Source organism: Pelmatolapia mariae, linkage group LG13, assembly GCF_036321145.2.
Source record: "Pelmatolapia mariae isolate MD_Pm_ZW linkage group LG13, Pm_UMD_F_2, whole genome shotgun sequence".
Classification (NCBI taxonomy): Eukaryota; Metazoa; Chordata; class Actinopteri; order Cichliformes; family Cichlidae; genus Pelmatolapia; species Pelmatolapia mariae.
The window spans coordinates 8,514,665-8,526,785 of record NC_086238.1 but is presented as its reverse complement, the minus strand read 5'-3'; the positions used below and the strand labels follow the sequence as shown (position 1 = coordinate 8,526,785).

The 12,121-nt window shown below is 38.4% G+C and overlaps 1 protein-coding gene across 1 annotated transcript in view; it reads left to right on the top strand.

Annotated features, from left to right (window-relative positions):
- LOC134639922 (protocadherin-15-like) overlaps nt 1-12,121 on the top strand; it is a 160,108-nt gene that overhangs the window by 136,023 nt on the left and 11,964 nt on the right. Inside the window, exons 28-33 of the mRNA XM_063491441.1 lie at nt 1,790-2,005; nt 4,525-4,613; nt 5,769-5,945; nt 8,205-8,423; nt 9,608-9,616; nt 10,497-10,616. Coding sequence (XP_063347511.1) covers nt 1,790-2,005; nt 4,525-4,613; nt 5,769-5,945; nt 8,205-8,423; nt 9,608-9,616; nt 10,497-10,616 — 830 coding nt within the window. The remainder of the gene's footprint in view (nt 1-1,789; nt 2,006-4,524; nt 4,614-5,768; nt 5,946-8,204; nt 8,424-9,607; nt 9,617-10,496; nt 10,617-12,121) is intronic.

Genomic DNA, 12,121 nt, shown 5'->3' with positions numbered 1-12,121 from the left:
TGATGTATCAAAACTCTGATGTTAGGTATTGCTCATAGTGATGAATTACCACCTGCCTCTGCAGCTCCCCTCTGCTTTATGGAGCTTTATAGTGCGTTCCAGTTCACTGTTTCGCTGTCTGGCTACAGATTTAGTGGTTTGATTCAATCTAACTACTCTCGCAGGATCATTTTGACCAAAGCAGGCAGCTGTTGAGCAAAAAACATCACTGTATACAGCACCAAATGGCAGACGGAGTGTTAGCCACAAGCTGGTAAACATAGTGTAACCTATTGCTTAGCAGCTGAAGAGCCAGATATTTCCATCAGTGAGCATTTTTTTTCTTTTGTTTTGTTTTTTTGGGTTTTTTTTGTAGAAACCTAATCAAAAAGAAAGTTGCGACTGGGATTGGCCAGAAGCACTGCACCAAATCAACAGTAATTTTTTATCTGTAGCTGCTGGATGTGTGAATAAGCAAGCCTTTTCTAATAAGCTTTACATATCAGCTTACAGGTAATAATGTGATGTAAAAGCTCATAAATGTAGTTGCAGGTGTTTTACAGAAATCATTCAAAAACTGTTAAGAATACTCAGATTTGGCAGCAACCCTCGCCATCTCTTTAGCCTTTTACAGTGGATAACAATGGGTAAAGCTGTGGCATCTTGAAACAAACCACATGAGGGGGAGATAACTTACGAGCCTCCAGCTGCACCTCTTTTCTCTCTTGTCAGCTACTTTAGAGAACACCTGCTTGGAATAAAATTATAAACAAATCCCCCAGTAGATCAACATAAATGAAGAGCTCCACTCTTATACCATTTATTTCCTTTTCTTTTTTGGTGTGTTCACTGAATTATTAATAGAATCTACCAATAGCAGTAAAATGGCTATCTATGAATGCTGTCCAAACATATTTTAATAACATACTGAACAAAGGGAATATAAAAAAAAAAAAAAGATCTGTTCGTGTTTTAATTTGTCACACAGCTGCAGAATAGCTGAGGAATAACAATAAAACGAATGCACCTCAGCCCGCTTTTTAGGTTAAATCGGCGCTTATAGAACTAAATTTTTGGAGGGTGTCCTATTCGCTCTGGTCTTGGTAGCATGCTGGTCATTGATTAAATGAACTACCTGCCTGTTTTGTTTGTAAATGTGAAAATTATAAATTTGCCCCACTTGGATCTGACCCAATCTGTAGCTGAGAGAGTTGTGATTGATTCTGTGCGATTCACAGGTGACAAGTTTTCCCCTAGTTCCAGTACAGTGCTACACTTCTGATGTAGACGGCAAAAGATTTGAAAGAGAGAACAGATTTGAGCGTTATCACAGTTAATCGGAAACAGATTGCATGCAAGTGCCAACTTGATGCTTACATGCAAGCTGATAGCGGGCTGACTCTGTGTTATTGCCATCTGTCCTCGTTTTAAGTCGGTTTGAAGATGGCAACTTGACTGCGAGTGGTCTCAGACCTGCTTCCTGTCTTTGAAGACATAGATCGCAAGTTGATCTCACATGGTCACAATACTTTTCCCTAGTGTGACTCTAGCCTAAGCCACTTTCATACAGGTCTAGAGACCTAGATTGGCGGCCTCTGCCAACCTGCAATCCAACCAACAAGTAAACTTCAAATTTTCCTTCACTAGTTGGTTTCTGTCATGGAATGCACTTTTTTGTAGTGACTGGGGCTTTAGATGTGTTCAGATACAATCACCATTTTTTTTTTTGAATGACTTGATTAATATATTCTCTTTTTGATGACCTTAAACTTTTAATATTTTGGAGATTATTTGGTGTTTTGTATTACAGGCCACCGATAAGGACACTGGGAATTACAGTGCCATGGCATACCGCCTCATCATCCCACCCACCCCAGAGGGCCAGGACAGTTTTGTCATTGAGACCTACACAGGTATCGTCAAGTCGGCCATCATGTTTCGGAACATGCGCAGATCCTACTTCAAGTTCGAGGTTATTGCTACTGATGACTATGGAAAAGGTCTTAGCAGCAGCGCTGAAGTGGTGGTAAGTATCCATATGATGCTTTCCATGTGATGCAGGGATGTAGAGATAAATATAGGATTCCCTGCTAATCTTTGACTTGCATGTCGCTGGCATGGCAGAGGCTTATTGGTTGTGGGTTTTTTTGGCTTCCACTGCATCATATTTATGCAGCGAAGGCATCAACTGTCCACAATTAATTTATACAGGAAAGCCTAGGTGAATGGCTGTGCCAAAAATTTTCCAGTGCATTGAGTAGTCACAAGGAAGTGCAGCACAGCCTTTAGCAAACTGTTGTGGAATTTCTTTGTTTTGGTTTTTTTTTGGGGGGGGGGTTTCTTTTCAGAATTATTGTAATCTTAGATGTTGGTTTTGTGAGCTCAAATGTTTAACATTTTGAGAAAGATCCATGTAGGCTTTGGGCAGGATTTCAATTAAAAAAAAACTACTTTTGTCTGTGTATCATATGTAGCATATTAAACTACAACAAGCAAAAAGACTGTAAAAATCAGGACGAATTGGCTTTGAGGTTAGACAAGCCACCTGCCACCATATCTCAGGCTTGTTAATTGAACACTTTAAAATTTATTTGTTGAATCTGTTTAAAAACCACAGTGTAAAAAGTTGCAGTTTGTTTTCCACAGTGGGTTGTGTGCCAAACTGAAAATGCATGAGATTTGCAGGTTCATTAGAGGAAGTATGATCTCTATTTTTAGGAGCAAGACCCATAAGAGCTACACAGATTTTAAACTGAAGTCCTGGGACTATATCAAAGTACAATACTGGAGTATGCCTTGAGTGTGTACTTTGTTTCATATCATGGTCCAAATTAGACATTTAAGTATGATTTCAGCATAATAAGGTTTTCATTTATCTGCCTGTTCTGTTTCTCATCTCTTTTGCATCACTGTATGAATCTCGGCATTGTTAATTACTTCACTGCATTAGAGGGTCTTCATTAAGACTACTTAAAGAGGTTGTATCAGATTAATAAGCGAGTCACATCTGTCATGCAGTATTTGAAGAAAGAGAAATCTTTCTAAAGAAAAAAGCAGGAGTGCTGTGTTTTGCCAGAAGCATGAGAACATTGATATTTTTTGAAAGGTGAAGAAAGATGACTGAACCGTGAAAAGATTTGTGGGGGATTTAGAGCACCGACAAGTAGTGCTAAGGGCATATTAAGGAAAGTTGAGGTCAAATGAGTTATCAGTATTACAAGCGAGGGATCAAGTCCCAAAAAACTCTTGATACAGTATCGGACAGAGCCTGATGCCAAACCACCAAGGGAGGCACACAAAAGGAAAAACGTCATTGCGTGGGCCTCCATCATCTCCTGACATCAGCCCAATTGAGAACCTGTGAAGAATACATAGAAGAAATTCTGGTAAATATGTTTTGCTGTAGGAGGCTGTAATGTCATCCTCAAATAAAAAGATGCAGAAACATATTCAGTAAAAGAGTTTCTTTTGCGTTTTGTGATATTACAAAAAGTTTTATAGATACTTTTTTTCAGATGTGTTTTTTTCTGGTTTGAGATCAGTGTGACCTGTTATTTGAGTTATTTGGAATATTATACTTCTGTGTTGTTAATGTCCATGTCAGTATATAAAAGTGTATAACCTGAGACTTTGTGAATCTGATCTGTAGGTATTTATGATTCTTCTCACAACAAATCAGTCAGTTTCTAAAAAAAAGATCTTGCCTTAAGAAACAACCTCAGAAATGATGTTAATACGTGAGAGCGAGTTTGATTTGTTTCGTGCAAAGCTTCTCTTCATAATACCTTGTGGTTTATGATCTTACATGATGATCCCTGCCTTTTGTTTTGTTTTGCTTTGTTTTTATTTCTGTTGAGTATTAAATGTTTTGGTTCCAGTCTATTGAATTATTCACAGGAGGTACAACACACCCCGATATGTGGCCTCTGCCACTAGCTGATGATCCAATTAAAGTCTTTCTTTTATCCATGAGTATTAGCTCTGCAAACATTATGCACTTCTCCCTGCGTGCGCGTTCATCTAAATATATGTCTGTGTCTTTTTCTGAGTGCATGTCTGTTTCCCACTCATTTAGGCATGCACCCGCTGTGTTTGGGCTCAGCTTTGCCCCCAGTTCAGTGCTTATCTTTCCTGACTGTGGCCAAGCTTATTTTTTATTGCAGTGAAATATGTCTAGCTAACAAGCCTCTAACGAGACAGAAGGAGGGTGTGGGACATTGGCTGTATATGAGAGACCAGTGAGTGCTTAACTATGGTGCTTGTTAATTTTCAAGGGGAAACCTAATTTCACAGGAGCCACATGGGATATTTGGCTTCAGAGCACAGAGGCTGTTGCCTATGCACTTAACTCTGGCACTGGAATTAGGTGCTCTTAAGTTTGCCACATGGCACAGATACAAGCTGGCCATTAGTGGGTCCACCTAAAGAAGCATTTCAATGATTTAACATACGGTAGGATGTGTCAATAACTGGCTTACACGGTGTATTTTTAAACTTTTTTATCTTTCTTTTCTGTCTTTCCCGCTATCTCACACTTTCTCCCAGGTTTCTGTGGTCAACGCATTGGACATGCAGGTTGTTGTGTCCACTGTCCCACCCACTTTAGTGGAAGAGAAGAAGGAAGAGCTCATTAGGTAGGACACAGCTCACATTTCATTAAATATAAAAGTAAAAAAAAAACCAATCACATTTTAATGAAAAGAAGCGGTATGTATTACTAACACACTGTTTTTTTTCCATGCAAGATCATGTGTAAGATGAAGTATTCCTTTCATCAAATGTCCTTTGCAATATTTTTTCTTTTAATCTCAGCTATGCAACCTATTATTTTCTCATCTGAAATTATTTTCTTTAAAAGATTTCCCAGCTAAAACTGGCACAGAAAAGAAAATTCAGCTTGAGTTTTGTCTATTGCGACATAAGGCTCAAGGCCGAACTTTAATTCCCATTAAAAATGTAAGGACTAGAGTGATGTATATGAGTCAGCTGGTTGAACAATTAATAAAAGCAAATCTGCATTAGTAAAGATGGATATTTCATAAAAACTGTGTAGAGTTTTTTTGGGCAGCTTTTTTGTGTAAAGTAAACATTGACCGATCAATTAAGATCATGGATGGGCCAATTAGACAGATGAGTCTGTCCTCTAGAGTCGGTTCTCCCAGTTTAGATTAATTAATGATAGAGATTCATGAAGCATCTTTTTACCGCTCTTAGGGCACAGTGTTTAGCTTAATTAGTCAATCTGAAAGGCAAATGGGTGTTAATAGCTGTTTTTCAAGAGCTTACTGTGTCTTTCTCACAGAAGTGACACAGCTCTTTAGGCTGAAAAACAGAGACATTAGTTGTGTTACGCTCTTTACAGTGATGCCATTTGAGATTTTGCACAGCGCTGATGATGATCCAGGGCCATTTTACCTGAGTGCTCAAACTGTTTATCCACCTTGGCAAAGGCAGACGGCAAGGCTTTCCTTTATTGGCTGTAATTTGAGGTGTGGATTTTTCCCTGCCTGAGAAGGATTATCAGAGCCTTACTTTGCCAAGAGCCCAATGTGGAGAGGCAAACTGCTGCCCAATGGGACAATCACTGCCAGATTGGAGTACTTAATCTTGGTGGCTGTCATATTGCTTTTGGGCATTAGAAATTGTTTGAACCTGGATTTTACCTTCTATAATTCATCTTTCTCAGTTTTTTTCTTTAAGTGTTTAAAATGTTTGTGTATGTATTCGCACATATAGTATTTATACAATGTAAAGTATAGGATACAAAGTTTCATCTGTGTGTATCTAAGTATTCTGGAGCGCCACGTCCAGGACCAGATTCCAGGTGCCAAGGTGATTGTAGAGGCTATCGGGCCACGTCGCCATGGTGATGGCTTTGAGTTAGAAGACTACTCTAAGTCGGACCTGATGGTATACGCCATTGACCCACTCACGAACAGGGCCATTTCACGTCAGGAGCTTTTCAAGTGAGTGGGTGAATTTTGTTACAAGAAGTCCAGTCCACCATTTGGTTTAAATTGATGTCCTAATGTCCACGCTGTGCTGCATGTTTTCCCTGCTGCCTCTTTTTACCCTCTGTTCAAACAGTGAGTCAGCAAATATGTCTTTTTCAGACTCCCTTTAGCTTCCTCCTCTACAGCATCTCCACTTCACTGCCTCTATTTTCTTTAAAAGACTTTGATTATGCTGCTGGTGCACTGCAACTGAAATATGTCATAGGAAAGTGGAAGATACAAGGGAGAAAGGAAGCAATGAGGTCATGGAGGGACAAAGTGAGACTGGAGCAGGGAATATTTCAATCAGTCCATCCACCCATCATTGCAGTACCTCAAAGACTGTTCTGAGGGCTGGGAGATATGCCAGCAATACATTTTATTCCTTTTATTTCCGGACATAAAGCTGAAGAGAGTGCCCACGGTCTGCCAGAGAGTGTGCTTAAACACCAAAGAGGCGCACAGCACCACAGTAGAAATAAGTACAAGATACTTTGTCATCCTATCAGAGGAAAGAAGACCTTGGCCTTCTTTCCTGGCACCTCAGGAAAGTGTTTCACTCACTGTTTTGATGTTTCCCATCCCTTCTGTTGAACTGATCAGCAACAGATCTTAATAAACTTGACCAGCATATGAGAGCATGCCCATTCTGAGTTCCGGCTTCCACTCTTGATTAAATTGCATCCGTGTACCTTATGCTTAGCAGCCTGGAACCGTCCTCTGCAAAAACAGAGTTCAATAATTTGTAAGTTATTTAAACACAATATATAATTGAAAATAGTACCTTCATGCAATTCAGACTGCCCTAAATTCTGAAAGGGAAAATGTGGCTATGGAGGCCCAGACTATTGGGCAATAGAAATATATTAAGCAAGAATGGGAAAACTTAATTGGTTTCCTCTGGTCACAAATTCTTAAAAAGAGAATTGATGTAACACAGTGGCAAACACGATCCTGCACTGACTTTTAAAAGGCTGTCTTTGGCATTAAATTTGAAATAATCATGCATTTAAAAAAAAGTAACAGTTTTAAACATTTAACATGTTGTTTTGGCACTATATTTAATTTAAAAAGTGGTATTCATTGTTTGCAAAATATAAAATCATACTTTGCAAAGCATTTCCGCATTTCTTTAAACAGCGTGGTAGTAAATTAATCTATAAACACCTTTGTGCTCTCCACTGTCAGGAGGAGCACCACATCATTTCACGTAAGGTGGCACATGCAATAAAATCTGATTTATTTATTTATTTATTTTTACCTAAATTATTTCACATCTTCGTACTTCTAGCTTTTAAGACTTACAAGCTAATTTTAAAAGAGGTCTGCTACATCCTTGCTTTAATAAGATCTACTTCCTTAGATACAGATACTGTCAGAAAAAGTAATTTAGATTAGGGGAGATGAGCTTTTTATGCATGCAGCGCATGTCTGACAATGTTGTGGGGTAATTGTATGTCATATAGCCAGATCACAGGAGGAGAGGGAGAAATACAACATTGTAAGTGGATCAGTGCATTATGTCGTATTCCACCTATTCCCACTTGTCACAGTCTTCTAGAGTACAGATTGCCACAGATTCCAATTAATAACCTACATGTCTACTCACGTACAGAAAAACAAAAGTGATGGTGGTTACATATGTCTGTATGCTTGTCCTTTTGGAATGGTTTGTTTTGCATAGTAACATTGCATCATCTCTAAATTAATTGCTTTGTATGCATGGATTTTTTTTTAAATATTGACACATATACTGCCATTGGTTTATGCAGAAAAACAAGTGTGAATTGACACTTGTAGAAAAGTGTAAGTATTATAATTGCTTTTCATTTGCACTTAATGCTAATTATTATGATCAGTGTGATTCATGTCTTGTGTTCAGTATTTACTCTCTGAGCTAAAAAGCTAACATATTCTTTAGAAAATATGTTCCTTTAGCTGTACACTACCTACAGTGAGTAATTAGAGCTGTCCTCTGTAAGCAGGAGACTGCTGTGGCAAAAAATAATGTGTAAAAGAGTATAAACTTGCTACAAAGCCTGTTAAGAAGTAAAACAGCTGCAGATTCAGATGATTCATCATCATGCTTTATGTTGAGGAATTCTAATATATTGCCTTTTGACACATTTTTAATAATATTTAATAAAAAACATTTATTATGTTCTCTTGACATTGACATTGATTACAAAGTAAGTGTATTTTTTGTGTTCACCTTATGTATGTGGAATGCAGATTTCTCGATGGGAACGTGCTGGAAATCAATAAGGAGTTTCAGCCATACCTGGGTGAAGGTGGCCGCATTCTTGAGATTCGCTCCCCAGATATTGTGGCCAGTGTGAAGAAGGCTGCCCAGGCTGTCGGCTACACAGAGGGTGCCCTCCTGGCCCTGGCGATCATCATTATCCTTTGCTGCATCCCTGCCATTCTCATCGTCATGGTCACCTACAAACAGTCAGTATTCCTATAATAATCACTTGGCTCTGTGATTGATTAATCATCTTTAACTGGATGTCAGCGAATAAATTTTAATTTAGCAGGTCATTGTCTTAGGAGATATTGCATGTCACTCTGGGTTTTATTGAAAGGTTTGCTCTGCACAGACGAATCAGATAGTTATTGTTGGAATGTAGCTTAGTGTTAATCGTGTTTTCTGTGGCTTGTAAGAGCAAAGCCAGCGAAACTGCAAACAGCATCACTGAAAAGTGTATTTAAGATAAAATAAGAGCACTTCTTGTGTTAGTTTTAGCTTTTTGTGTGTGCGTCTCTCTATCTCTCTCTCTCACTTCCAACTCTCTTCCTCGGTATCTCTCGCTCTCATCAGACATGCTGACTGCGCACTCTGCTGGGCTAATCTCCCTGCTCATGCTGTGTGAAAGCAGATTAATTAACACTCATTTGTGACAAACATCTACAGCCAATTGTGACCGTCACAGTGCGTCTTCATGCTACTTAATCATCTCTGCCCGACACACACAACAGACGGTGCCCTCTCTCCCTTAGACGCGCACAGTGCAATCCTCAAAAAATATGACGCTTTTTGCTTTGAAGCATCATTCAGACTGGTGTGATAATTGAACTCTCATTTGGCAAGAGCCAGGTTCTTATCTAAATGTTGGTATGCTGCAAGTGTACCGTAAACAGTAATATTTGGGAAATATTTATTCACGGCAGATGGGTAGAGCGGTTGTACTTATTCAAATGCACAGACCATACACACAGCAGAAAACTATTGATGGTGACAGTAGACCTAACACACAAACTGTCATAGCAGATGGTGCTTTGTTGGTGGCGACATTACTCTGGTAAAGTTAATTTTCTCAGTTGTGTTTGTCAACATAATTCATTGTTGTCTAAATTTGGGGATGAATATATTATTTAAGACATCAATTTGCACATTCACATCGAGGAACTGAATGTAGTTGTGAATACGTAACGGCAATTTGAAGTATAAAAATGTTACTTACTTTGTGTTTAGATAATGGCTGGTAAATACCTCAAAGCATCAAAATTGTGAGGTTGCACTCATGCCAAATTATGTAATTATAGTTATGTAATTTCATGTCTTTTTTTTGTCCCCCATCTCTCTCTCGTCTTGTTTCATCTCCTTTGCTCTGCATCAAAAACGCTGTGATCAGGTTCAAAGAGTAAGTAATTTCTCATGTTTTACAAGTGGTTGCTCATTGCTCGATGTGTGTGTCTGTGTGGATGTGACACTACTTTCTTTCATCTTCATTATTAGTTATTTAAAGTTGAGTTGAATATTGTGAAAATGTGATGAACAGAATGCTTGCCAGCTAATGCCAACCTTTTGAGGTGTCTCTAGCATTAAGGGCACAGAGCAAGGCTGATTCATCTTCTAGGTCACAGACTGAATGTGCATTTTTGGCTGAAAAGTTTCTCTTAATGTGGAAAATTTGATTAGACTCAAAAGAGAAATTATAGTTACACTTGTCACTCTGCTGGATACAGTTGAGCTGGCACATTCATCATGACTTTTGCTACACATACAGTATACTGCATTTGCATAATTTTTAGTCTGTATTTCAAAAGAAATAACCTTGAATAATCTAGCACATAGCTGAAAACCATGAAAATGCTTTTCAAATCTTACTTGCACAACTGCAGCAGCATTGACTGTTTCCTTGCAAGCCAAAAGAAGCTGCTTATTATATTATTACTCTGCAGTTGACAAAACAAATCAGCCTAAAATGCAGTGTGAGACAAGTGCTATTTGTTTTGATAAATTTTAATAAAATTGTTTGACTAACATTAGTGAATAAATTAAATAAAAATGAATACCACAGCTAATTGCTGCAAAATGGTTTTAGAGGGTTTTTTTTATATAATTTAAAAGCTTGATGTTGCTAAAACTTGTAAGATGAATTTTGCATCTAGAATATCTCTTCGTGTTCCTCTTTCTGGGGTGAGAATGACTTCTCAAAACACATGGGTAATTCATAGTAGAGACTTGATGCATAAGTCATGTGTCTGGTTTATTCTTAACCACATTAACACTTTGCGCAGGCGACAAGCAGAGTGTGCCAAAACTGCCAGGATTCAGATGGCTTTACCACCGGGAGGGAAAGCAGCTCCGGCAGCTGCTCCCACTGCTAACCTCTATGAAGAGTTGGGCGACAGCAGCATGTGAGTCAAGCTTGTCCTCTAAGTATTTTCCCATCCCATGCATTTTCTTCTAGTCCCCATGATCAGATTCTGCTGCATCTGGCCTCGCAGGTTTCTCCCTGTGAGTGTTTTATTCAAGCTCAGAAAAAAATATTACCCCTCTATCAATCCTCTGCTCTGGATGTTGACCTCAGGAGTCTCCACACTGCTTGAGACACATTAATAGTTGCATCAAAGGATCTCTCTGCTTGTTGTCTCTGTAACTATGATCCACTTTTGATGTCTGCAAACCGCACCGTATGGTGCAGCACAGCAAGTGACTAGATTTTAGCTTATCTATGTGTTTCTAGCTGAGTGCCTATGCATTTTAGCAAGAACCTCTCTTAAGGTAAGAGTGTGTTTAGGTTCATAAAAAAGCACATGGTTTCCTAGAAATAGAAACAAATAGAGAATAATGTCCAAGTTCAATGATTGTCACGAGTTACATTTAAAAATGTAACCTGCGGTAGCCTACATTAAGTGCTTCCCTAACTTTGGTCCAAAGTGTTTTGCCATCAGCACAATCGAATTTCAGCTTTAATATTAAATCCTGCCCTAAATGTGTGATGAAATGTTAATGTTTGCAGATTAAATGAGACTACATTTAAACTGCTAAGCTGATGGGCTTAGCAATTTTGATTTTCAGCACGTTCAAGGAATACTGCTTCTAATGTCACTTTTGCATTTTAAAAAAAGAAAATGTAAACCTAACATTAAGGTACGAAGAGCGTCCACAATATGCCCACCGCAGTTTTTCAATGTAGGCAGAAACATTTGATTCTGTAGCTTAAGTAGAATTTTTATGGGCATTATTGTATTGTAGCTACGAATTGTGTACACGGGGCTTATTTTCCAGTTTGCACCAGGAAGAAGAAGAGTTTCTCTTAAAAACAATCGTATTGTTAAAATTATACATTTCCATCTGTGGAAAAACAAAAGCTCTCAAAGTTATACTGTATGCACACAGCATGGTGTCAAATGTAGACAGAAGTTAATCAGTCTGGTATTTGAGTTTAAAATGCAGAAACTTGCCGTACCCTTGTGTCGACGCTTCAACCATGTTTTCATTTTCCATTAACACCTCTGACATTTCTCCTTTAGTCTTCTTACCATCTGTCTGTGTTTATATCTTCTCATTCATTTTCAATTCCCTTGTCTCTCTGGATTCAGACTGCAGTAAGTAATGCCAAAACATGACAGAGGTCAATAAATATGAACAGTATTGTGTGTAAATTTTGCAAGAAAAATGTCCTTGTTACCCAGCCTGCTTAGTTGGGTTTTTTTTAAACATATGCACATAATTAATATACTTAAATTCTGGAATTTAAGTGGCATAGTTTGTTTGGTAATTGATCTTGATGAAGGGTGGAAAGACCTTGTGGGTTTTCAAGCACGTACTTCATTCTTGTGAGGAAAAAGAGAAGGCTTACTTTGTTTAGAGGTAGTGCATTTCATAAGATATGGCCGTAGATGTCTCCTCTCTTGCG